Source organism: Panulirus ornatus, chromosome 55, assembly GCF_036320965.1.
Source record: "Panulirus ornatus isolate Po-2019 chromosome 55, ASM3632096v1, whole genome shotgun sequence".
Classification (NCBI taxonomy): Eukaryota; Metazoa; Arthropoda; class Malacostraca; order Decapoda; family Palinuridae; genus Panulirus; species Panulirus ornatus.
This window is the reverse complement of record NC_092278.1, coordinates 26,272,381-26,299,475: the sequence shown is the minus strand read 5'-3', so window position 1 is coordinate 26,299,475 and position 27,095 is coordinate 26,272,381. Positions and strand designations below refer to the sequence as shown.

General features: G+C 42.4%; 1 protein-coding gene across 6 annotated transcripts in view; it reads right to left on the bottom strand.

Moving 5' to 3' along the window:
- The window catches only part of LOC139765613 (uncharacterized), a 244,706-nt gene that overhangs the window by 90,527 nt on the left and 127,084 nt on the right, over positions 1 to 27,095 (bottom strand). For 5 of the 6 annotated variants that reach the window (XM_071693272.1, XM_071693275.1, XM_071693271.1 and 2 more), the window contains one exon: positions 18,494 to 18,517. The exons of the other annotated variant lie outside the window; for it this stretch is intronic. In XM_071693272.1, the coding sequence (XP_071549373.1) occupies positions 18,494 to 18,517 (24 nt within the window). The remainder of the gene's footprint in view (positions 1 to 18,493; positions 18,518 to 27,095) is intronic. 6 annotated transcript variants of the gene reach the window in all.

Sequence of the window (27,095 nt, the reverse complement as noted above, 5' to 3'; positions counted from 1 at the left end):
TTCACTTCCTCCAGTTTTTCTCCATTCAAACTCACCTCCCAATTGACTTGACCCTCACCCCTACTGTACCTAATAACCTTGCTCTTATTCACATTTACTCTCAACTTTCTTCTTCCACACACTTTACCAAACTCAGTCACCAGCTTCTGCAGTTTCTCACATGAATCAGCCACCAGCGCTGTATCATCAGCGAACAACAACTGACTCACTTCCCAAGCTCTCTCATCCCCAACAGACTTCATACTTGCCCCTCTTTCCAGGACTCTTGCATTTACCTCCCTTACAACCCCATCCATAAACAAATTAAACAACCATGGAGACATCACACACCCCTGCCGCAAACCTACATTCACTGAGAACCAATCACTTTCCTCTCTTCCTACACGTACACATGCCTTACATCCTCGATAAAAACTTTTCACTGCTTCTAACAACTTGCCTCCAACACCATATATTCTTAATACCTTCCACAGAGCATCTCTATCAACTCTATCATATGCCTTCTCCAGATCCATAAATGCTACATACAAATCCATTTGCTTTTCTAAGTATTTCTCACATACATTTTTTCAAAGCAAACACCTGCCCCACACATCCCCCTACCACTTCTGAAACCGCACTCTCTTCCCCCAACTGATGCTTTTTTCAGGGCCTTCACCCTCTCAATCAAACCCCCCCCAAAATTTTAATTTTACCAGGAAAACTAAAAAAACTTAAATCCTTCCTGAAAATTTGAGCACTCCTCTTACCCCCTTTCCCTTTTGGTACAAGGGCACAAAGCCCGAATTCCCCCAAACCTCAGGCACCCCCCAACCATGATTTATACATACATTAAAAACCTTCCCAACCCCATCAACAAACTTCCCCCCCTTTTTTAATTTAAATTCCACTGCAAAAAACCACCCAAACCTCCCTCCCCTTGGGCCGGCCTTCATTTCCGCAAAAGTTTTTAAACTACCCCCTTCTCTGTTTCCCCAAACATTTTCCCTAACCCTCTCACTTTGGGCCACCCCCCACCTCGACCAAAACACCCTATATCTGCCACTCTTTCATCAGACAATTCAAAAAACCTTCAAAAACTCATTCCATCTCCCTTCTCCCCATAAAACCCCCATTTTTTAATAAACCCCCCCATTTTTAACCCCCCTTCACTAAAGGGTTCCCATTTTGCCCCCTTGCTAACCCCCCCTATTTACCCCCTTCCCAGAACATTTTTTTAAAATTCCCCCAAAATTTACTGATAGTCTCTCACCCCAACTCCCCTTTTCCCCTTTTTTTTAAACCTCTTGCACCTTTCTTTTTGGGACCTCCCTGTCTTTTCCCTTTTAAAACCTCCCCACTAAATTGCATTTTTTCCCTGCAAAAATCGCCCAAAAATTGCCCTCTCTCTTCCCCTTTCCCCAAATTTACTTTCCCCTTCTTCATCCCACCACCACTCCCCTTTCTAAACGCCCACCTCCCCCTCTTCCCCAATGCCACAAGCATTTTTTGGGGCAACCCATCCCTGTTTCCCTAAATACATCCCTTCCTCCCCCACCCCCCTTTAAACTTCCTTTGTTCTCATTTTTTCCCAAATTCGCCCAACAGTCTTTTCCGGGGTCTTCCCCACACAGGTCTCCTTCCCAAGCCCCCCTTTTACCCTCCCCAAAACCCCCTTTTTTCCCCCCCCCAACTTTCACTCCTTTTTTCTGAAAACCCAAAACTAATTTTTCACCTTAGCCCCCCACAAGAAAATGATCAGACATCCCCTCCAGTTGCACCTCTCGGGCCCCTTTAAACCCATCCAAAAGTCTCTCTTTCGAACCCCCTTTAAATTTAAACACTTTAATCCAAAAACGCTCTCGGGCCTTTTCCCCTACTTACTAATTTTACTTATGTATATCTCGTTTTTTAAAAAACCCGGGTTTTTCCCAATATCAGCCCCTTTTTTCCCACACATAAATCTAAAGCTCTTCACCTTTTTCCTTTTTACAAAACTGAACACCCCTTTCATCCCCAAAAAATTCCCCCTTCAACTGCCACATTACTCACCTTTGCATTCAAATCACCCCCACTAAAACCCCCTCTCCCTTTCCCTCAAAACCCCCTAAAACACTCTTCAGTGCTCCCAAACACTTGGGGCCCCTCATGATCTTTTTTTCTCATGCCCCGGGGGGCATATGCACCAATAATCACCCCCCCTCTTTTCCCTCAACTTTCAATTTTACCCCTATTAATGAGAATTTACTTTCTTTCATTCTTCACAAAACTTTCCCCCAACTCCTGTTTAAAGGGTATTGCTATCCTTCCCCTTGGGTCTTGGGCCTTCACTTAACCCCCCGAGCGGGGGGCCGGGAAAACCTCCCCTCCTTGTATTAACTTTCTAAAATGGGAAACAGAAAAAAGGAAATCACGCGGGGGGGGTTCATCCTCCTCGAAAAGGTCAGGGGTGGGGTGCCTAAATGTGTGTGGAAGGGAACCAAGATGTAAAAAAGGAAAAGATTAAAGGAGTAAAAATTTTTGGGGAAAAAAACCTGGATGTTTGGGGTCTGAGTGAAACGAAGCTCAAGGGTAAAGGGGAAAAAGTGGTTTGGATAATAAAATTTTTATTTTTTATATATATATATATTTTTTTTTTTTTTTTTTCCCAAATATTCGCCCTTTCCCGCGTTTTTCCAAAGGGGAAAGGGTTTAAAAAACAGAGGACTGGGGCCCTTGAGGGAAAAAACCCCACCCGGCCCCCCTTTCTCTGTTCCTTCCTTTTTTTAAAAACAAAAAAAAAAAGAGAGGGGAAAGGGTTTCCAGGGCCCCCCGCTCCCTCCCCTTTTAGCCCCCCTTCTTACGACACCAGGGAAAAACGTGGAAAGTATTTTTTCTTTCCCCAAACCCCAGGGATAATATATATAAAAAAATATTATATATTATATTTATATTTTATATATAATATAAAATATTTTAAATATATTTTTTATTTTTTTTTTTTTTTTTTTTCATACTTTTTTCGCCATTTCCCCCCGTTTGCGAGGAAACGTTAAGAAAAGGAGACTGGGCCTTAGAGGGAAATTTCCTTTACCTGGGGCCCCCCTTTTCCCGTTCCTTCTTTTGGAAAATCAAAAAAAAAAAAAAAAAGAGGGGAGGATTTTTCCCGCCACCCCCCCTCCCCTCCCTTTTTGTCCCCCCCTTTTACGACACGCAGGGGAAAACGTGGAAATATTTTTTCTCCCCTATCCCCCGGGGTAATATATATATATTAAAAATATATTAATATATATATATATATATATTTTATAAATTTATATATATAAAATTAATATATTTTATATATAAAATATAAAAATATATATATATAAAATATATATATAAATATATTAAAAATTCTATATTTATTATATATTTTTTTTTTTTTTTTTTGCTTTGTTGGTCTCCTTTGCGTTTGCGGGGGTTAGCGAAAGGAAACAACAAAAAAAAAATTTCCCCAAAACCCCCCCCCCAAAAACCCCATCCCTGATTAAATCCACTGACAAGCACGTAAAACCCCGGTTTTTTACACTTTGCTCCATTTACCAATTTTTTGGCCCTCCTTTAAACCCTCCTGCATGTTCAGGGGCCCCATCACACAAAATTTTTTTCCCCTCCCACTTTCCACCCCCAATTTGGCCCCTCCCCTTTCCTTCTCTCAATTTTTTTTTCCCTCCCCCCCCTCCCGACCCCATTATCCTTTTGGGTCAATCTTTCCTAAACTCATTCTCCCCAAATGTGCCCAAACCATTAAAAAAAACACCCTTTTCCCTGTCTCTAAAACCACGCTCTTTTTTTTTCCCCACACAATTTTCTTTTTCCCCTTACTTTTACTTACCCAAACAAACCCCACCTACACCACAAAATTTTTCCTCAAACATTAAATTTTCCACCCCACATCCCCCCCTCCTGCGCAAAAACTCTTCCATAGCCACGCCCCCCGCAACCAAAACAAAAATTTTTGGGAAACCACATTCCTTAAAAACAAAACCCTTTTTTGGGCTTTCCGAGATAATTTTCTGGGATTTCCCCACCCCTTTTCTTCAAGGCTCCCCAGAATTTTTCCCCCCCCCCTCCCCCACCCTTAGGGTTCCCATTTTCGCTTCCGGGTTTTCCATCCGCTCCCAAAGATCCACCCCCAGTTACCCAAAAAACCCCTTCCCCTTCCTCCAGTTTTTCCCCCCAAATTCAAAAACCATTTTTCCCAAATTTGGGAATTTGGGCCCCAAAAAACCCTTTATTTTGAAACCTAATAACCTTGTTTCTTATTAACTTTTCCCTTTAACTTTTTTTTTTTCCCCAAAACTTTCCCAAAAACCCCGTCACCGGGCCTTCTGCAGTTTCTCACATGAATCGGGCCACCACGCTTTTACCCATCAGCGAAAAAACAACGACTCATTTCCCCAAAAGCTCTCTCATCCCCAACAACTTCTTTTTTCCCCCTTTTTCCCAAAAAACTCTTCTTTCCCACCTCCCTAAAAAACCCCAAAATCCTTAAACAAATTAAACAACCATGGAGAAAATCACACACCCCCTGCCGAAAAACCTAATTAAACTGAAAAACCAACATTTCCTCTCTTCCTCTTTTAAACATGCCTTACACCCTCGATTAAAAAATTTTTCCCATGCTTCTAACAACTTTGCCCCCCCACACCATTTTATTTTAATACCTTCCACAGAGCTTTCTCTATCAACTCTATCAAAACTTCTCCGGGTTTCCATAAATGTACATACAAACCCATTTGCTTTTTTTAAGTATTTTTTCACATACATTTTTCAAACCCAAACACCTGATCCACCACCCCAAACCACTTCTAAAACCAAAAACGGGCCCCTTCCCCCCCTCTGATGCTCTGTACATGCCTTCCCCCTCTCATAATTTAACCCTCCCAATAATTTGCCAGGAATTCCAAAAAAAACTTATACCCTGTAATTTAGCACTCAACCTTCCCCCCTTTGCCTTTTTTACAATGGCACAAAATTCCTGCTTTTCCCCCCAATCCCAGGCACCTCACCATGATTAATCCCTCCCATTAAAAAAACCCTTTACCAACCAGTCAAAAAAATACAGTCCCCCCCTTTTTTAAATTTTAAATTTTCCCAACTGAAATACCACCCAAAACCCCTGCTCCCTTTGGGGCCGGCTTTCATTTTCCCCGAAAAGCTTTCCCCTTACCTTTTCCCTCTTTTCCCAAACTCTTTTTCCCAAAAACCCCTCCCCACTTTTTCACACCACCTCGACCAAAAACCCTATTTCTGCACTCAACCCATCAAACACTTTCAACAAACCTAAAAATACTCACCCCCCATCTCCTTCTCAAAACACCACTATTTTAAAAACCCCCCCTTTTTGGGCCCCCTTTTCACTGAAGGGTTCCTATTTTTTCCTTGTCTTACGCACTTTTTTTAAACCCTCCTTCCGAACATCTTTTTTTTCTCCCTAAAATTTAATGAACTCTCTCCCCTTTAAACCCTTATTTGTTTTTTTTTTTCACCTCTTTAAACCTTTCCTTGACCCCGTCTCTTTTTTTATACATCCCCCCACTCAATTTCTTTTTTTTCCCTGAAAAAATTCGAAAAAAATTCCTTCTCTTTCCTTTCACAATACTCTTACTTCTTCATCCCACCACTCACTCCCCTTTTTTAATCAACCCACCCCCCCACTCCCATCCCAAACCTTTTGGGGAAAACCATCACTGATTCCCTAAATCCCAAAACCCATTCCTCCCCCCCCTTCCCCTTATTTTCCATTTTTCCCCTACCCTTTTTCCTTCTTTACCCAGTGTCCCGGGGTATTTCCTCACGAAAGGGAAAAAAAGACAAAAAATGGCCCAAACCCCCCACATCCCACTTTAAAATTTAACAAAACACGTAAATTATAAAACCATACATCTCAATTTTATACATAATTTCCCACCCCACGGGAACTTAAACAAAATAAAAAAATTTACAAAAATTCATACTATCTCCTTTATTTTCCAACCCCACCCCCCTCACCAAAACCCCGGGAAAAAAAACACCCCCCTTTCCCCCCGGGCTCGGGGGGTAAGCGAGGTAGCGCTGGGAAAAGACAACAAAAAACCCAATTCGTTTCACACCCAGCCCTTTTGTGCCCTGAAATAATGCCCAAAACCAACCCCCTTTTCCCCACATCCAGGCCCCAAAGAATTTTCCCCATGGTTTACCCCAGAGGGTTTCACTTTCCCTAAATTAAACCAAATTGACAGCACGGGGCCCCCGTATACCAAAACGATCCAATTGACTCTTTTCCTTTGCCCCCTTTTCACCCTCCGCATTTTTCAGGCCCCAAATTCCCCTAAAAAATCTTTTTCACTCCCATCTTTCCTACCCCCAATTTGGTCTCCCACTTCTCCCGTTCCCCCACCCCACACAAAAATCCTTTTGGGTAAAACTTTCCTCACCCCCCTTTCCTCTCCATGTGCCCAATATATATATAAATTTTTATAAAATTTTTTTTTTTTTTTTTTTTTTTTATATTTTGTCCGGCCCTTCCCCCTTTTGCGAGGTACCCAAAGGAAACAGACGAAAAAATGCCCCCCCCCCCCCCCCCCTTACACAGGAACATTACACCTCCCCCACACACGAAAATATACTTACCTACAAAGTTTTCCGGGTTTCCCCCAGCTTTTTCACATGCCTTGATTAAACCCCTGAAAACCCACTCAACCCGTATACCACATGACCCCCCAATTCACCCCCTATTCCTTGCCCTCCTTTCACCCCCTGCTTTTTCGGGCCCCGATCAAAACAAAATCTTTTTCACTCCATCTTTCCACTCCAATTTGGTCTCCCTCTTCTCCCTTTCCCCTCCCCCTTTCCGAAAACATATTTCCTTTTGGGCCCAATCCCCTCACTTTTTCTCTCCAGGTCCCAAAACCCATTTAAAAACACCCTTTTCCCTGCTCCCCCAAACCAGGGCTCTTTTTATTTCCCCAAAATCTCTCTTACCCTTAACGTTATTACTCATCAAACCACCTAAACCAAAAACTTGTCCTCAAACACCTTTTCCCAGAATCCATCCTCCTGCGCACCCCTCTACCCATACCCCACGCCTCCAACCATCAACATTTTTGGGAAACCACTATTCCCTAAAAACTTCCCCTTTTTTTTGTTTTCCCCGAATAATTTTTCCAAAACTTCCACACATTTTTTCAAGGCCCCCCCAAATTTTTTGCCCCCCCCCCACCCTATAAACCACTTCCGTTTCCCTTTTTTTCCCCTTTCCCTGACAGACCCACTCCCAATTTTTAAAAACCCACTTCACTTCCCCCAAGTTTTTTTTCCATTAAAACTCACCCCCCAAATTGACTTCCCCCTCACCCCTACTGTACCTAAAAACCCCTTGCTTTATTCACATTTACTCTCAACTTTCTTCTTCCACACACTTTCCCAAACTCAGTCACCAGTTTTCTCCCTTTTCCCTCACATGAATCAGCCCCCAGGGGGCTGAAATCTCAGCAACAAAAAATGACTCATTTCCCCAAGGGCCTCTCTATCCCCAACAGACTTATACTTGCCCCCCTTTCCAGGATCTTGCATTTACCTCCCTTACAACCCCCCCCCCTAAAAAATTAAAAAAACCATGGAGACATCACACACCCCTGCCGCAAAAACCACATTCACTGAAACCCAAACCTTTCCCTCTTTCCCCACCCCGTTTCACATGCCTTAAATTCCCCATAAAAACTTTTCACTGCCCTTTTAAAAATTGCCCCAAACCCCCATATATTTTTTAAAACCTTTTTTTCCCGAGCATCTCTATCAACTCAATTTAAGGGGCCCCTTTTCCCAAAATCCATTAAAAGCTAATACAAACCATTTGCTTTTCAAAATATTTCTCACAAACATTCTTCAAAGCAAACACCGGGTCCACACATCCCTACCACTTCCCGAAACCCCCACGCCTTCCCCCCAAACTTGCTTTTTGTACATGCCTTCAAACCCCCTCCCAAAAAAACCCCCCCTTTCAATTTACCCCCGGAATACTCAACAAAACTTAATTTCCTCTGTAATTTGAGCCCCTCATTTTCCCCTTTTCCCTTTTACAATGGCACTATGCAAAGCAAATTTCCCCCAATTTTTTTGGCCCCTCACCCTGGTCAAACAATTCATTTTAAAAAAACCTTACCCAACCAGTCAACCCAAAACAGTCAACCCCCTTTTTTTAAAAAAAATTTCCCCGGGAATACCCTCCAAAAACCCGCTGCCTTTTTCCGGCTTTCATCTTCCCCCAAAAATTTTTCCACCTCTTCTCTGTTTACCAAAAAAAAAAAACAATTTTTATTTTATAAATATAAAATATATATATATAATTATCCCCGGGGATAGGGGAAAAAAGGGAAAACTTTCCCACGTATTCCCTGCGGGGTTTGTAAGGAAAGGGGCCAAAAAAGGGGGGGGAGCGGGGGGGGGGAAATCTTCCCCTCTCGTTTTTTTTTTTTTAATTTTTTCCCAAAAAAAAGGAAAGAGAAGGGGGGCCCGGTTAGGATATTCCCTCCCAAAGGCCCCCTAGTCCTTCTGGGGGGGGGGGTTTTTTTTAAAAACCTTTTTTCCTCGCTAACGCGGGGGGAAAAAACGAATAGTTTGAAAAAAAAGAAAAGAAAAATATTTTTATATAAAATATATATATATATATATATAATATATTTTTTAAAAAATAGGGTTTGGGTGCAAAGTGAGAGGGGGTTTTTGGGAAAAAAGAATTTTGGGAACAGAGAAGAGGTAGTAAAAGCTTTGCGGAAGAAAGAAAGCCGGGAAGGCAGCAGGTTTGGATGGTATTGCAAATGGGGTTTTTAAAAAAGGGGGGGACTGTATTGTTGGCCCGGTTTTGGGAAAATTAAATTTTAAGTATGATGACCCTGGGGAGGTGCCTTTAGGAATTTGGGGGGGAATGCGTGCATAGTGGGCCCCTTTTACAAAGGCAAAGGGTTTAAAAGGAGTGCTCAAATTACAGAGGGATAAGTTTGTTTTTTGGGATTCCTTGGGAAATTATAAAGGGGGGATTGATTGAAGGGGGGAAGGCATGTACAGGCATCAGATTGGGGAAAACATTTGGGGGTTTTAGAAGGGGGTAGGGATTGTGGATCAGGTGTTTGCTTTTTAAGAAAAATTTTGTGAGAAAAACTTTTTGAAAAGCCCAAAGGATTTTTGTAAAGGCATTTATGGATCTTGGGGAAGGCATATGAAAGGGTTTATAGAGATGCTCTGGTAAGGGTTATTAAAATAATGGTGTGGGGGGCAAGGGGTTAGAACATTTGAAAATTTTTTTATGGGAAAAGAAAGGGCATTTTTGTACGTGTGGGAAAGGGAGGGGAAATTTGTTTGGGTTTTCTCAGTGAATTTTAAAGGTTTGCGGCAGGGGGTGTGAGGGTCCCCCAGGGTTTTTTAATTTGTTTAGGGGATGGGGTTGGGGGGGTTGGAAAATGCAAGAGCCCGGGAAAGGGGGGGGCAAGTTTTAAGCTTTTGGGGGAAACGGGAAGAGTTGGGGAAGTGAGGTAATTTGGGTTTTTCGCTGAGGAAACAGCCGGTGCTGTTTCCCTTTGTGAGAAACGCAAAAGCTGGTGACGTTTTTGGGTTTAAAGTGTGTGGAAGAAAAAAGTTAAGATTTAAATGTGAATAAAAAGCAAGGTTTTTAAAGGTTTACAGTAGGGGGGGGGCCCCAAGTAAATTTGGGGGGTTGAGTTTAAATGAAGAAAAACTGGGGGATTTTAAAAGTGTTTTAGATATCGGGAGGGGATCTGTCAGCGGATGGAACCAGGGAAAGGGGAAGGGGTCATGGGTGGGGGGGGGGGGCAAAAAAATTTTGGGAGCCTTAAAAAAATGTTTTGGAATCGAGAACATTATCTCAAAGCAAAAATGGGTTTTTTTTGAAAAAAATTGGTTCCAGCAATTTGAAAGGTTGCGAGGGTGGGCTAGGGATAGAGATGTGCGCGGGAGGATGGATGTGCGGGAAATGGATTTTTGGGGAAAAATGTTGGTTTGATTGGTTTGATCGAGTAAGTAACAAAGGGGTAAGAGAAAGTGGGGGAAATAAAAAGAGCGGGGTTTGGAGAGGCAGAAGGGGTGTTTTAAAAAGGTTTTGGGCACATGGAGAAAAAGGAGTGGGGGAAAGTTGACCAAGGGGTTATATGTGGGGAGGGGGGGGGGAAAAGAGGAGAAGGGGGAGACCAAATTGGAGGGGAAAGTTGGAGTGAAAAAAAATTTTTGTGTGATGGGGGCCCTAAAACCAGCAGGAAGGGGGAAAGGGAGGGCAAGGAAAAGGGGTAAATTTTGGAGCGATGGTGGTATACAGGGGTTAAACGGAGTCAGTGGATTGAATCAAGGCATGTGAAGCTTTGGGGGTAAACCAGGGAAAAAAGCTGGTGGGTATGTATATTTGCGTGGTGGACTTGTGTATGTAAAAGTTATGGGGGGGGGGCCTTTTCTTTTCTCTGTTCCCTTTGCGCAAATCCCCAAACGCGGGAGACAGGGGACAAAGTAAAAAAAAAAAAAAAAAAAAATATTTTTTATTTTTTTTTGCTTTGTCCTGTTTTCCCCCCGGTTTTTAAAGGGTATCGAAAGGGAAAACAGACAAAAGAAAGGGCCCCCAACCCCCCCCCCTTAACATTATAACATACGTCCACACACGCAAATTATACAAAACCAAACGCTTTAAAAATGGTTTCCCCCCAAAACGCTTCAAAAACGCCCTGATTCAATCCACTGACAGCACGTAAACCCCCCTAAACCACAATTTGACCCAATTTACTCAAATTTCCCGCCCTCCTTTCACCCTCCTGCCCTGTTCAGGCCCCCATCACACAAAATCTTTTTTCACTCCATCTTTCCAAAATCCAATTTGGTCTCCCCCCTTCCCCCCTCGTTCCCTCCACCTCTTACCCCATATATCCTCTTGGTCAAAACCCTTTCCCCCAAATTTATTCTCTCCATGTGCCCGGAAACCCTTTCAAAACACCCTTTTTTTGCTCTCTCAACCAGCTCTTTTTATTTCCCAAAAATCTCTTTACCCTTTTTGTTTCTTAATTTTGATCAACCCCCCTACAACCCCCACATTGTCCCCCAACATCTCTTTTTCCGCCCCATCCATCCTCCTGCGCACAAAAAAAAACCCATCCATAGCCCCCCGCCCTTTAAAACCCTACAACATTTTTTGAACCCCCTATTCCTTCAAAAATACCCTTTTTTTCTTTCCGAGATTTTAAAGTTTTTCGACTTTCCCCACTTTCTTCCCAAAGGGTCCCAAAGGAATTTTTTTGCCCCCCCCCCACCCATGATCCCCTTCCCTTCCCCCTGGTTCCATCCGCTTCCAAATCCACTCCCAGATACCTAAAACACTTTACTTTCCCCCAGTTTTTCCATTCAAACTTACCCCCAAAAAACTTACTTTTCAAACCCCACTGGGACCCCAATAAACCTTTCCTTATTCCCTTTACTCTTATATATATAAGAAGGAAAAGGGCAAGAGGGGGAAAAAAAGGGCAAATTGGGGAGTTGGGGTGAGAGGGGTTTTCATTAAATTTTTGGGGAATAAAAAGATGTTCTGGAAAGGGGTAAAAAAAAAGTGCGAAAGACCCCCGGGGGCAAAAAGGGGGAAAATTTTAGTGGGAAGGGGGGCAAATGGGGGGTTAAAAAAAAGTAGGGTGATGTTTAGAAGGGGATGGAAAATGATATTTTTTAAGGTTTGTTGAAAAGTTTTTGATGATTTTAGTGGCAGATAAGGGTTTTGGTCGAGGTGGTGTGCAAAGGGAGGGGGAGGGAAAGATTTGGTAAAAAAAAAGAGGTAAGTGAAAGCTTTGGGGGAGATGAAAGCGGCAAGAGCAGGTTTGGATGGGTATTGCAGTGGAAATTTTTAAAAAGGGGTGACTGTAATGTGACTGGTTGGAAAGAATTTAATGTATGTAATGATCATGGTAGTTGGGATGGGGGAAGGCATGATAGTGCCATGTCCAAGGCAAAGGGGATAAGGGTGGAGCCAATTACAGAGGTAAGTTTAGTGGAAAAGGTAATTCCTGGTAATTAAAATTAAGAGGGTATTATGATTGAGAGGGGAAGGGATGTAAGAGCATAGATTGGGAAAGAGGGGTGGTTCAAAAAGGGTAGAGGAGTGTGGATCAGGTGTTGTTTGAAGAATGTTGTGAAATACTAGAAAAGCAAATGGATTTGAAATGTAAAATTTATGGATTGAAAGGCATTTAGAAAAGGTTGTTAGAGATGCTCTGGGGAAAGGTATTAAGGATATATGGGTGGGGAGGAAGTTGTTAGAAGAGTAAAATTTTTATGGGGAAAGTAAGTTGTGTACGTGTAGGAGGAGGAAGGTTTGGTTTTTTCAGTGAATGTGGGTTTTGCGGAGGGGTGGTGATGTCCCAGGGTTTGTTAATTGTTTATAAGATGGGTTTTTAAGGGAGGTAAATGAAAGTTTTGGAAAGAGGGAAAGTATAAAATTTTTGGGGAAGGGGAGAGCTTGGGGAAAGTGAGGTTGTTGTTCGTGATGAAACAGCCTGGTGCGATTAATGTGAGAAATGCAGAAGCTGGTGACTTAGTAGGGTAAAGTGTGTGGAAGAAGAAAGTTAAGAGTAAAAGTGAAAAGAAAAGGTTATTAGTACAGTAGGGTTGAGGGAGTATTGGGAGGTATTTTGAAGGAGAATGGAGGAAGGGGAAGTGTTTGGGTATCTGGGAGTGATATGGCAGCGGATGGAACCAGGGAAGCGGAAGTGGATAAGGGTTGGGGGGGGGGCGAAAATTCTGGGGGCCTTGAAAAAGTGTGGAAGTGAGAACATTATCTGGAAAGCAAAAAGGGTAATGTTTGAAGGAATAGTGGTTCAACAATGTTGTATGGTTTTGCGAGGCTGGGTATGGGTAGAGTTGTGCGCAGGAGGTGGATGTGCGGAATGAGATGTTGAGGACAATGTGTGGTGTGGGTGGTTGAATCGAGTAAGTAAGTAAGGTAAGAGAGATGTGTGGAAATAAAAAGGCGTGGTTGAGAGGAGAAGAGGGTGTTTTGAATGGTTGGGCAATGGAGAGAATGAGTGAGGAAAGATTGACCAAAGAGATATATGTGTCGGAGGTGGAGGGAAGGGAAAAAGGGGGGACCCCAAAAGGGGTGGAAAGATGGAGTGAAAAAGGGTTTTTTTGTGGGGTTTAAAAAGCAGGAGGGTGAAAAAAGGGCAAGGGAATTTGAGGAATTTGGGGCGATGTGGTATTCGGGGTTTAAGTGCTGTCGGGGGATTGAAAAAGGATGTGAAGCGTTGGGGTAAACCATGGAAACTTTTTGTGGGTATTGTAAAAATTTGGTTTGGGTTTTTGGAAAATTGATGTAAAACCTTTTTTTTGTATGGGGGGGGGGGGCCATTTCTTTCAAAAAAAACCTTTTTTGGGTTTTTTGCGGGTTAAATTTTTTTTCAAGGGGGGAGACAAGGGAAAAAGGGGGGTTATTTTTTTTTAAAGAAAAAAAAAAAAAAATATTTATTTTTAATTTTTTTTTTTTCTTTTTCGTGTTCCCGGTTTTTTCAAAAGGGAGGGAAGGAAACAGGGCAAAAGAAATGGCCCCCCCCCCCTTTAAAAAGTATAAACCCTTTGGGCCACAAAGGAAAAAATACTTTTCCTACACAGCTTTCCATGGTTTACCCCGCGCTTCACAGCCCCGGGTTTAAACCAATGACAGGGACGTCAACCCGATTAACCCATCGTCCCAATTTTATTTATTCCTTGCCTCCTTTCACCCTCCTGCCTGTTCAGGCCCCAAAACACACAAAATCTTTTTTAAATCCCTTTTCCCCCCCCAATTTGGGGCTCCCTTTTTCCCCCCGGGTTCCCCCCAAAATCCACACAAAATATTTTTGGTTTAACTTTCCCCATTTATTCTCTTTCCCTGTGCCAAACCACTAAAACACCTTTTTGCCCCTTTTCAACCCCCGCTCTTTTTATTTCCAAAAAACTCTTTTCCCTTTTGTTATTATTTGACAAAACCCCCCTCCCACACATTGTTTCAAACCTTTATTTCCAGCACATACCTCCTGGGCAAACTCTTTCCAAAGCCCCCGCCCCGCAACCCCTTTCAAAAATTTTTTGGAACCCCTTTCCCTTTAAAATCCCCTTTTTGGTTTCCGGGGGTAATGTTCTCGACTTTCCCCCAAAATTCTTCAAGGGCCCCGGGTTTTTGCCCCCCCCACCCCATGATTTTACTTCCCCTTCTGGTTCCATCCTGCTTCCCCCGATTAAAACCCCTTTTCCCCGTTTTTTTTTAAAACCTTTACTTCCTTCCTTTTTTGGGTTTTTATTTTTTAAACCCTTAAAATTTTAAAAAATTTGCTATTTTCCTTCAACCGGCCCGTTTTCCAAAACCCTTTGCTTTTTCCCCCAATTTACTTCCCCTTTTTATAAAAAATTTTTTCCAAAAATTCAATTAAAAGGGGGTTGGAAAAAAAGGCAAATTTTTTTAAAAAAAAATTTTTTTTAAAATTTAAAAAAATTTTTTAAATTTTTTAGGGGGGGAAAAATTTTAAAAAAATGTTTGGAAGGGGGTAAAAAAAGTTTCGTTTTTGGGGGAAAGGGGGAAATTTGGGAAAATTTTGTGCGGGGCAAATGGGGGGGTGAAAACAAGGGGTGATGTGGAAAGGGGATGGGGTGGTAATTTTTTAAGGGTTTTTTGGGGAAAGTGTTTTAATGATAGTAGTGGGGATTTTTGGGTGTTTTTTTTCAAAGGTTTGGGGTGCAAAGTAAAAGGGTTGGGGAAAAAAATTTGGTAAAAGAGAAGAGGGTTAGTAAAAACTTTGGGAAGATGGAAAAAACCCGGGGAGGAGGGTTTGGAAGGATATTGAGTGGAATTTTTTCAAAAAAGGGGGTTGGGTGAAATTTTTGCGGGGTTGGGAAAGGGTTTTTTTTAAAGTTTGTATGATAATTTGGGGAGGTTTTGAGGTTGGGGGAATGCATGGGTAGTGCCCTTGTACAAAGGCCCAAAGGGGAAAGAGTGAGTGTAAATTTCAGAGTTAAAATTTGTTGGAATTTCCCGGGGAAATTAAATGGGGGGTTTTGATTTAGAGGGTGAAAGGCCCGGGGAAGAATAGTTGGGGAAGAGCCCGGGGTGGGGTTTAGAAGTGGTAAGGAAGTGTGGGGCAGGTGTTTTCTTTGAAAAAAGTTTTGTGGGGAAAAAATTAGAAAAGCAAATGGATTTGAAAGTAGCATTTTTTTGGATCTGGAGAAAGGGTTTTGATAGGTTTATAGAAAATGCTTGTGGAAGGTATTAAGGGTATTTGGTGTGGGTTTGGGAAAATTGTTTGGGAAAAGGGGGAAAAGTTTTTTCGAGGAATGTAAGGCGTGTAGTGTAGGAAGAGAGGAAAGTTTATTGGTTCTCGTGATGTAGGTTTGGGCAGGGGGTTGGTTTTCTCCAAAGGTTGTTTTTAAATTTTTTTAAGGATGGGGTTGTTAGGGGGGTAAAAAGCAAAAAGTTTTGGGGAAAGGGGGAAAAAATGAAGTTGTTGGGGTTGAGAAAGCTTGGGGGTGGTTTGTTGTTGTTCGCTGAGATCCCCGCGCTGGTGGTGTTTATGTGAGAAATCGGGAAGCTGGTGACTGAGTTTGGTAAAATTGTGGGAAAAAGAAGTTAAGGGGTAAATTTAAATTTAAGGGAAAGGTTTTTAGGTAAGTAGGGTTGGGGGTCAAGTAATTGGGAGGTAAATTTGAATGGAGAAAAACTGGAGGAAGTGAAGTGTTTTAGATATCTGGGAGTGGATCTGGCAGCGGATGGAACCATGGAAGCGGAAGTGGATCATAGGGTGGGGGAGGGGGCGAAAATTCTGGGGGCCTTGAAGAATGTGTGGAAGTCGAGAACATTATCTCGGAAAGCAAAAATGGGTATGTTTGAAGGAATAGTGGTTCCAACAAAGTTGTATGGTTGCGAGGCGTGGGCTATGGATAGAGTTGTGCACAGGAGGATGGATGTGCTGGAAATGAGATGTTTGAGGACAATGTGTGGTGTGAGGTGGTTTGATCGAGTGAGTAACGTAAGGGTAAGAGAGATGTGTGGAAATAAAAAGAGCGTGGTTGAGAGAGCAGAAGAGGGTGTTTTGAAGTGGTTTGGGCACATGGAGAGAATGAGTGAGGAAAGATTGACCAAGAGGATATATGTGTCGGAGGTGGAGGGAACGAGGAGAAGAGGGAGACCAAATTGGAGGTGGAAAGATGGAGTGAAAAAGATTTTGTGTGATCAGGGCCTGAACATGCTGGAGGGTGAAAGGAGGGCAAGGAATAGAGTGAATTGGAGCGATGTGGTATACCGGGGTTGACGTGCTGTCAGTGGATTGAATCAAGGCATGTGAAGCGTCTGGGGTAAACCATGGAAAGCTGTGTAGGTATGTATATTTGCGTGTGTGGACGTATGTATATACATGTGTATGGGGGTGGGTTGGGCCATTTCTTTCATCTGTTTCCTTGCGCTACCTCGCAAACACGGGAGACAGCAACAAAGCAAAAAAAAAATATACATATATATATATATATATATATATATATATATATATTGTTAGGGAGGTGAATGCAAGAGTTTTGGAAAGAGGGGCAAGTATGAAGTCTGTTGGGGATGAGAGAGCTTGGGAAGTGAGTCAGTTGTTGTTCACTGATGATACAGCACTGGTGGCTGATTCATGTGAGAAACTGCAGAAGCTGGTGACTGAGTTTGGTAAAGTGTGTGAAAGAAGAAAGTTAAGAGTAAATGTGAATAAGAGCAAGGTTATTAGGTACAGTAGGGTTGAGGGTCAAGTCACTTGGGAGGTAAGTTTGAATGGAGCAAAACTGGAGGAAGTAAAGTGTTTTTTAGACATCTGGGAGTGGATCTGGCAGCGGATGGAACCATGGAAGCGGAAGTGGATCATAGGGTGGGGGAGGGGGTGAAAATCCTGGGAGACTTGAAGAATGTTTGGAAGTCGAGAACATTATCTCGGAAAGCAAAAATGGGTATGTTTGAAGGAATAGTGGTTCCAACAATGTTGTATGGTTGCGAGGCATGGGCTATGGATAGAGTTGTGCGCAGGAGGATGGATGTGCTGGAAATGAGATGTTTGAGGACAATGTGTGGTGTGAGGTGGTTTGATCGAGTAAGTAACGTAAGAGTAAGAGAGATGTGTGGAAATAAAAAGAGCATGGTTGAGAGAGCAGAAGAGGGTGTTTTGAAATGGTTTGGGCACATGGAGAGAATGAGTGAGGAAAGATTGACCAAGAGGATATATGTGTCGGAGGTGGAGGGAACGAGGAGAAGTGGGAGACCAAATTGGAGGTGGAAAGATGGAATGAAAAAGATTTTGTGTGATCGGGGCCTGAACATGCACGAGGGTGAAAGGAGAGCAAGGAATAGAGTGAATTGGATCGATGTGGTATACCGGGGTTGACGTGCTGTCAGTGGATTGAATCAGGGCATGTGGAGCGTCTGGGGTAAACCATGGAAAGCTGTGTAGGTATGTATATTTTCGTGTGTGAACGTATGTATATACATGTGTATGGGGGTGGGTCGGGCCATTTCTTTCGTCTGTTTCCTTGCGCTACCTCGCAAATGCGGGAGACAGCGACAAAGCAAAGAAAAAAAAAATATATATATATTCCTGAACTCCACCTGCAAGAGATAACGTCACAAGAGAAGTTACCTCTGAAGTGGTTGGATAAGCCACAGTCATTGGTCAGCAACCACTGATTAAGGAGGAAAATTACAGGTACTACATGCTGGATATCTAGAGGGTTAGTAATGGGTGTGTAGTGAGCCAGCACTTCAGTGGTTGTCAAGCAGCAATCCTCTGACCCAAATAGCTGTCTTTTCTTTCAGTCTCATCGATATATGGAATGCTGGCATTCTGTCTACAAACATGCAATCTCTCCTTGTTGCACATAACACTTGACAACAAGTAAGTCACAAAACTCAGTTTGTGTGACACTAGTTTTTCCTCGGGTGAGCACTAAGCAGTAGCTCTGCCTTCTGGGAAAAGGGGTAGGAGCAATCGATAGAAATAGTAGGCATGGCCACTGGGCAGAAGTATTAGGCAGAAACATTAAGTAGAAGCAGTTGGTAGAAACATTAAGTAGAAGCAGTTGGTGGAAACATCAGACAAAAGGATTATGTAGAAGTGATAGGATGGAACATTAGGTAGGAGCCTCTGGAAACTACATTAGAGTTGCCCACTTCCAGTGGCCTGATAAGGGTGAGGCACTAAAAGCTAAGAGGCAGCAGTGGAGTTCAGTTAGAGAGACTTGCTCTTTTTGAAAGGCCCCTTTGAGGGAAATCCTGGAGGGAATAAGCATCAGAGATACAGATACACAGACAGTTAAATAGTTGGACAAGGCTGAATCATCATCAGGTGCAGGAAAGGAGTATAGTGTTGCCAAGGATTTTCCTGCCCTAAAGAGGCCCACTTTACCCTGTTCCCATGTGGAGTGTAGCCTTGAAGTTGTAGGAGCCCAACAAAAGGGATACTAGCGTTACATAACTATAAAAACCTACCTTTGTCCTTAAGCCATGAGACAACTGCAAAGCGAAGCAATCAATATATTTAGAGGAAATTCTGTTTCTGCAAATCTGAATTATGAGCAAAAACTTGGACATACAATGCACAAACTCTCTCATAACATTGTGGTCACCAATCATTTCTGCATAGTTCATGTGTCAAAGGCCAATATGTTAACAAATTCTGCATGGGTTTTCATATATTTGAATATGTGAATATCTAGCATTTGGAAGCGTGGAAAACAATACATAACAGCAAAGTTGCACATGAGGATAAAGAAAGCAATACTAAAATGCACTCCCTACTACCATTCTACATATGCACATCAACTCTGTGTTTGCAACAAATATGCCAATATTCGGATAAACGCAAACAAAAGTATAAGATGTATCAACAATGACAAAAAAAATCGGAGAAAATTATGAAATATTTCTCTTTTGACAAGAACTAAGACAAAATTCATCCACTTCAGAAGAGCACATGCACATCTTCATTATGTATGAAATATTAACAGTTTCATTGGAATGAAATGAAAAAGGTAAGTATGTAACAAATGTGGTGAATGAATGACCCTTTAAAACTGAAAAAAGAATGAGAGATGAGGAATCAGCAATATGATGCTCTTTGCCTGCAATAAATTTGCCCATCATAGAAGAAAGAAGTGAGGGGTGACATGATCACAACCTTTAGGTTCTAAAAAACAGATCGATGACATGGACAGTGACAGTTCTTTCAAGCATGTTGGGACATAATTTTATTACATTTATTATACTTTGTCATTGTCTCCTGCATCAGCGAGGTAGCACACGGAATGAAATGAAAAAGGTAAGTATGTAATGAATGTGGTGAATGAATGACCCTTTAAAATTGAAAAAAGAATGAGAGATGAGGAATCAGCAATATGATGCTCTTTGCCTGCAATAAATTTGCCCATCATAGAAGAAAGAAGTGAGGGGTAACATGATCACAACCTTTAGGTTTTAAAAAACAGATCGATGACATGAACAGTGAACAGTTCTTTCATGCATGTTGGGACATATTTTTATTACATTTATTATACTTTGTCATTGTCTCCCGCGTCAGCGAGGTAGCACACGGAAACAGACGAAAGAATGGCCCAACCCACTCATATACACATGTATATACATACACATCCACACATGCACATATACATACCTATACATCTCAAAGTATACATATATATACACAGACATATACATATACACACATGTACATAATTCATATTGTCTGCCTTTATTCATTCCCATCACCACCCAGCCACACATGAAATAGCAACCCCCTACCCCCTCATGTGCGCGAGGTACTGATAGGAAAAGACAACAAAGGCCTCATTCATTCACACTCAGTCTCTAGCTGTCATGTAATAATGCACCGAAACGACAGCTCCCTTTCCACATCCAGGCCCCATAGAACTTTCCATGGTTTACCCCAGACGCTTCACATGCCCTGGTTCAATCCACTGACAGCACGTCAACCCCGGTATACCACATCGTTCCAATTCACTCTATTCCTTGCACGCCTTTCACCCTCCTGCATGTTCAGGCCCCAACCACTCAAAATCTTTTTCACTCCATCTTTTCACCTCCAATTTGGTCTCCTACTTCTCCTTGTTCCCTCCACCTCTGACACATATATCTTCTTGGTCAATCTTTCCTCACTCATTCTCTCCATGTGACCAAACCATTTCAAAACACCCTCTTTTGCTCTCTCAACCACACTCTTTTTATTGCCACACATCTCTCTTACCCTTTCATTATTTACTTGATACAACCACCTCACACTACATACTGTCATCAAATATCTCATTTAAAGCACATCTACCCTCCTGCGCACAACTCTATCTATAGCCCACATCTCGCAACCATATAACATTGTTGGAACCACTATTCCTTCAAATATGCCCATTTTTGCTTTCCAAGATAACGCTCTTGACTTCCAAACATTTTTCAACGCTCCCAGAACATTCGCCCCTTCCCCACCCTATGATTCACTTCCACTTCAATGATTTCATCCGCTACTGAGTCCACTCCCAGACATCTAAAACACTTCACTTCCTCCAGGTTTTCTCCATTCAAACTTACCTCCCAATTGACTTGTCCCTCAACCCTACTGTACCTAATAACCTTGCTCTTATTCACATTTACTCTCAGCTTTCTTCTTTCACACACTTTATCAAACTCAGTCACCAGCTTCTGCAGTTTCTCACAAGAATCAGCCACCAGCGCTGTATCATCAGCGAACAACAACTGACTCACTTCCCAAGCTCTCTCATCCACAACAGACTTCATACTTGCCCCTCTTTCCAAAACTCTTGCATTCACCTCCCTAACAACCCCATCCATAAATAAATTAAACAACCATGGAGACATATATATATATATATATATATATATATATATATATATATATATATATATATATATATATATATATATATCCCTGGGGATAGGGGAGAAAGAATACTTCCCACATATTCCCTGCGTGTCATAGAAGGCGACTAAAAGGGGAGGGAGCGGGGGGCTGGAAATCCTCCCCTCTCGTTTTTTTTTTTTTTTTTTAATTTTCCAAAAGAAGGAACAGAGAATTGGGCCAGGTGAGGGTATTCCCTCAAGGCCCAGTCCTCTGTTCTTAACGCTACCTCGCTAATGCGGGAAATGGCGAATAGTTTGAAAGAAAGAAAGATATATATATATATATATATATATTTTTTTTTTTTTTTTTTTTTTATACTTTGTCGCTGTCTCCCGCGTTTGCGAGGTAGCGCGAGGAAACAGACGAAAGAAATGGCCCAACCCCCATACACACGTACATACACACGTCCACACACGCAAATATACATACCTACACAGCTTTCCATGGTTTACCCCAGACGCTTCACATGCCTTGATTCAATCCACTGACAGCACGTCAACCCCGGTATACCACATCGCTCCAATTCACTCTATTCCTTGCCCTCCTTTCACCCTCCTGCATGTTCAGGCCCCGATCACACAAAATCTTTTTCACTCCATCTTTCCACCTCCAATTTGGTCTCCCTCTTCTCCTCGTTCCCTCCACCTCCGACACATATATCCTCTTGGTCAATCTTTCCTCACTCATTCTCTCCATGTGCCCAAACCATTTCAAAACACCCTCTTCTGCTCTCTCAACCACGCTCTTTTTATTTCCACACATCTCTCTTACCCTTACGTTACTTACTCGATCAAACCACCTCACACCACACATTGTCCTCAAACATCTCATTTCCAGCACATCCATCCTCCTGCGCACAACTCTATCCATAGCCCACGCCTCGCAACCATACAACATTGTTGGAACCACTATTCCTTCAAACATACCCATTTTTGCTTTCCGAGATAATGTTCTCGACTTCCACACATTTTTCAAGGCTCCCAAAATTTTCGCCCCCTCCCCCACCCTATGATCCACTTCCGCTTCCATGGTTCCATCCGCTGACAGATCCACTCCCAGATATCTAAAACACTTCACTTCCTCCAGTTTTTCTCCATTCAAACTCACCTCCCAATTGACTTGACCCTCAACCCTACTGTACCTAATAACCTTGCTCTTATTCACATTTACTCTTAACTTTCTTCTTCCACACACTTTACCAAACTCAGTCACCAGCTTATATATATATATATATATATACAGTAGGGGTGAGGGTCAAGTCAATTGGGAGATGAGTTTGAATGGAGAAAAACTGGAGGAAGTGAAGTGTTTTAGATATCTGGGAGTGGATCTGTCAGCGGATGGAACCATGGAAGCGGAAGTGGATCATAGGGTGGGGGAGGGGGCGAAAATTTTGGGAGCCTTGAAAAATGTGTGGAAGTCGAGAACACTATCTCGGAAAGCAAAAATGGGTATGTTTGAGGGAATAGTGGTTCCAACAATGTTGTATGGTTGCGAGGCGTGGGCTATGGATAGAGATGTGCGCAGGAGGATGGATGTGCTGGAAATGAGATGTTTGAGGACAATGTGTGGTGTGAGGTGGTTTGATCGAGTAAGTAACGTAAGGGTAAGAGAGATGTGTGGAAATAAAAAGAGCGTGGTTGAGAGAGCAGAAGAGGGTGTTTTGAAATGGTTTGGGCACATGGAGAGAATGAGTGAGGAGAGATTGACCAAGAGGATATATGTGTCGGAGGTGGAGGGAACGAGGAGAAGAGGGAGACCAAATTGGAGGTGGAAAGATGGAGTGAAAAAGATTTTGTGTGATCGGGGCCTGAACATGCAGGAGGGTGAAAGGAGGGCAAGAAATAGAGTGAATTGGAGTCATGTGGTATACAGGGGTTGACGTGCTGTCAGTGGATTGAAGCAAGGCATGTGAAGCGTCTGGGGTAAACCATGGAAAGCTGTGTAGGTATGTATATTTGCGTGTGTGGACGTGTGTATGTACATGTGTATGGTGGGGGGGGGGGTTGGGCCATTTCTTTCGTCTGTTTCCTTGCGCTACCTCGCAAACGCGGGAGACAGCGACAAAGTATAAAAAAAAAAAAAAAAAAAAAATATATATATATATATATATATATATATATATATATATATATATATATATACATATATATTCCCACATATTCCCTGCATGTCGTAGAAGGCGACTAAAAGGGAAGGGAGTGGGGGGGGCTGGAAATCCTCCCCTCATTTTTTTTTTTTTTTTTTATTTTCTAAAAGAAGGAACAGAGAAGGGGGCCAGGTGAGGATATTCCCTCAAAGGCCCGGTCCTCTGTTCTTAACGCTACCTCGCTATCGCAGGAAATGGCGAATAGTATGAAAGAAAGAAAGAAAATATATATATATATATATATATATATATATATATATATATATATATATATATATATATATATATATATATATATATATTCTTTCTTTCTTTCATACTATTCGCCATTTCCTGCGATAGCGAGGTAGCATTAAGAACAACCCCATCCATAAACAAATTAAACAACCATGGAGACATCACACACCCCTGCCGCAAACCTACATTCACTGAGAACCAATCACTTTCCTCTCTTCCTACACGTACACATGCCTTACATCCTCCATAAAAACTTTTCACTGCTTCTAACAACTTGCCTCCCACACCATATATTCTTAATACCTTCCACAGAGCATCTCTATCAACTCTATCATATGCCTTCTCCAGATCCATAAATGCTACATACAAATCCATTTGCTTTTCTAAGTATTTCTCACATACATTCTTCAAAGCAAACACCTGATCCACACATCCTCTACCACTTCTGAAACCACACTGCTCTTCCCCAATCTGATGCTCTGTACATGCCTTCACCCTCTCAATCAATACCCTCCCATATAATTTACCAGGAATACTCAACAAACTTATACCTCTGTAATTGGAGCACTCACTCTTATCCCCTTTGCCTTTGTACAATGGCACTATGCACGCATTCCGCCAATCCTCAGGCACCTCACCATGAGTCATACATACATTAAATAACCTTACCAACCAGTCAACAATACAGTCACCCCCTTTTTTAATAAATTCCACTGCAATACCATTCAAACCTGCTGCCTTGCCGCCTTTCATCTTCCGCAAAGCTTTTACTACCTCTTCTCTGTTTACCAAATCATTTTCCCTAACCCTCTCACTTTGCACACCACCTCGACCAAAACACCCTATATCTGCCACTCTATCATCAAACACATTCAACAAACCTTCAAAATACTCACTCCATCTCCTTCTCACAACACCACTACTTGTTATCACCTCCCCATTTGCGCCCTTCACTGAAGTTCCCATTTGCTCCCTTGTCTTACGCACTTTATTTACCTCCTTCCAGAACATCTTTTTATTCTCCCTAAAATTTAATGATACTCTCTCACCCCAACTCTCATTTGCCTTTTTTTTCACCTCTTGCACCTTTCTCTTGACCTCCTGTCTCTTTCTTTTATACGTCTCCCACTCAATTGCATTTTTTTCCCTGCAAAAATCGTCCAAATGCCTCTCTCTTCTCTTTCACTAATACTCTTACTTCTTCATCCCACCACTCACTACCCTTTCTAATCAACCCACCTCCCACTCTTCTCATGCCACAAGCATCTTTTGCACAATCCATCACTGATTCCCTAAATACATCCCATTCCTCCCCCACTCCCCTTACTTCCATTGTTCTCACCTTTTTCCATTCTGTACTCAGTCTCTCCTGGTACTTCCTCACACAAGTCTCCTTCCCAAGCTCACTTACTCTCACCACCCTCTTCACCCCAACATTCACTCTTCTTTTCTGAAAACCCATACAAATCTTCACCTTAGCCTCCACAAGATAATGATCAGACATCCCTCCAGTTGCACCTCTCAGCACATTAACATCCAAAAGTGTCTCTTTCGCGCGCCTGTCAATTAACACGTAATCCAATAACGCTCTCTGGCCATCTCTCCTACTTACATAAGTATACTTATGTATATGTACGTGTGTACGTGTAGGAAGAGAGGAAAGTGATTGGTTCTCAGTGAATGTAGGTTTGCAGCAGGGGTGTGTTATGTCTCCATGGTTGTTTAATTTGTTTATGGATGGGGTTGTTAGGGAGGTAAATGCAAGAGTTTTGGAAAGAGGGGCAAGTATGAAGTCTGTTGGGGATGAGAGAGCTTGGGAAGTGAGTCAGTTGTTGTTCGCTGATGATACAGCGCTGGTGGCTGATTCATGTGAGAAACTACAGAAGCTGGTGACTGAGTTTGGTAAAGTGTGTGAAAGAAGAAAGTTAAGAGTAAATGTGAATAAGAGCAAGGTTATTAGGTACAGTAGGGTTGAGGGTCAAGTCAATTGGGAGGTGAGTTTAAATGGAGAAAAACTGGAGGAAGTGAAGTGTTTTAGATATCTGGGTGTGGATCTGGCAGCGGATGGAACCATGGAAGCGGAAGTGGATCATAGGGTGGGGGAGGGGGCGAAAATTCTGGGAGCCTTGAAGAATGTGTGGAAGTCGAGAACATTATCTCGGAAAGCAAAAATGGGTATGTTTGAAGGAATAGTGGTTCCAACAATGTTGTATGGTTGCGAGGCGTGGGCTATGGATAGAGTTGTGCGCAGGAGGATGGATGTGCTGGAAATGAGATGTTTGAGGACAATGTGTGGTGTGAGGTGGTTTGATCGAGTAAGTAACGTAAGGGTAAGAGAGATGTGTGGAAATAAAAAGAGTGTGGTTGAGAGAGCAGAAGAGGGTGTTTTGAAATGGTTTGGGCACATGGAGAGAATGAGTGAGGAAAGATTGACCAAGAGGATATATGTGTCGGAGGTGGAGGGAACGAGGAGAAGAGGGAGACCAAATTGGATGTGGAAAGATGAAGTGAAAAAGATTTTGTGTGATCGGGGCCTGAACATGCAGGAGGGTGAAAGGAGGGCAAGGAATAGAGTGAATTGGATCAATGTGGTATACCGGGGTTGACGTGCTGTCAGTGGATTGAATCAAGGCATGTGAAGCGTCTGGGGTAAACCATGGAAAGCTGTGTAGGTATGTATATTTGCATGTGTGGACGTATGTATATACATGTTTATGGGGGTGGGTTGGGCCATTTCTTTCGTCTGTTTCCTTGCGCTACCTCGCAAACGCGGGAGACAGCGACAAAGCAAAAAAAAAAAAAAAATATATATATATATATATATATATATATCCCTGGGGATAGGGGAGAAAGAATACTTCCCACGTATTCCCTGCATGTCGTAGAAGGCGACTAAAAGGGGAGGGAGCGGGGGACTGGAAATCCTCCCCTCTCGTTTTTTTTTTAATTTTCCAAAAGAAGGAACAGAGAATGAGGCCAGGTGAGGATATTCCCTCAGAGGCCCAGTCCTCTGTTCTTAACGCTACCTTGCTAATGCGGGAAATGGCGAATAGTATGAAAGAAAAGAAGAAAAATATATACATATATTTTTTTTTTTATTATACTTTGTCGCTGTCTCCCGCGTTTGCGAGGTAGCGCAAGGAAACAGACGAAAAAAATGGCCCAACCGCCCCCCCCCATACACATGTATATACATACGTCCACACACGCAAATATACATACCTACACAGCTTTCCATGGTTTACCCCAGACGCTTCACATGCCTTGATTCAATCCACTGACAGCACGTCAACCCCGGTATACCACATCGCTCCAATTCATTCTATTCCTTGCCCTCCTTTCACCCTCCTGCATGTTCAGGCCCCGATCACACAAAATCTTTTTCACTCCATCTTTCCACCTCCAATTTGGTCTCCCTCTTCTCCTCGTTCCCTCCACCTCCGACACATATATTCTCTTGGTCAATCTTTCCTCACTCATTCTCTCCATGTGCCCAAACCACTTCAAAACACCCTCTTCTGCTCTCTCAACCACACTCTTTTTATTTCCACACATCTCTCTTACCCTTACGTTACTCACTCGATCAAACCACCTCACACCACACATTGTCCTCAAACATCTCATTTCCAGCACCTCCATCCTCCTACGCACAAATCTATCCATAGCCCACGCCTCGCAACCATACAACATTGTTGGAACCACTATTCCTTCAAACATACCCATTTTTGCATTCCGAGATAATGTTCTCGACTTCCACACATTCTTCAAGGCCCCCAGAA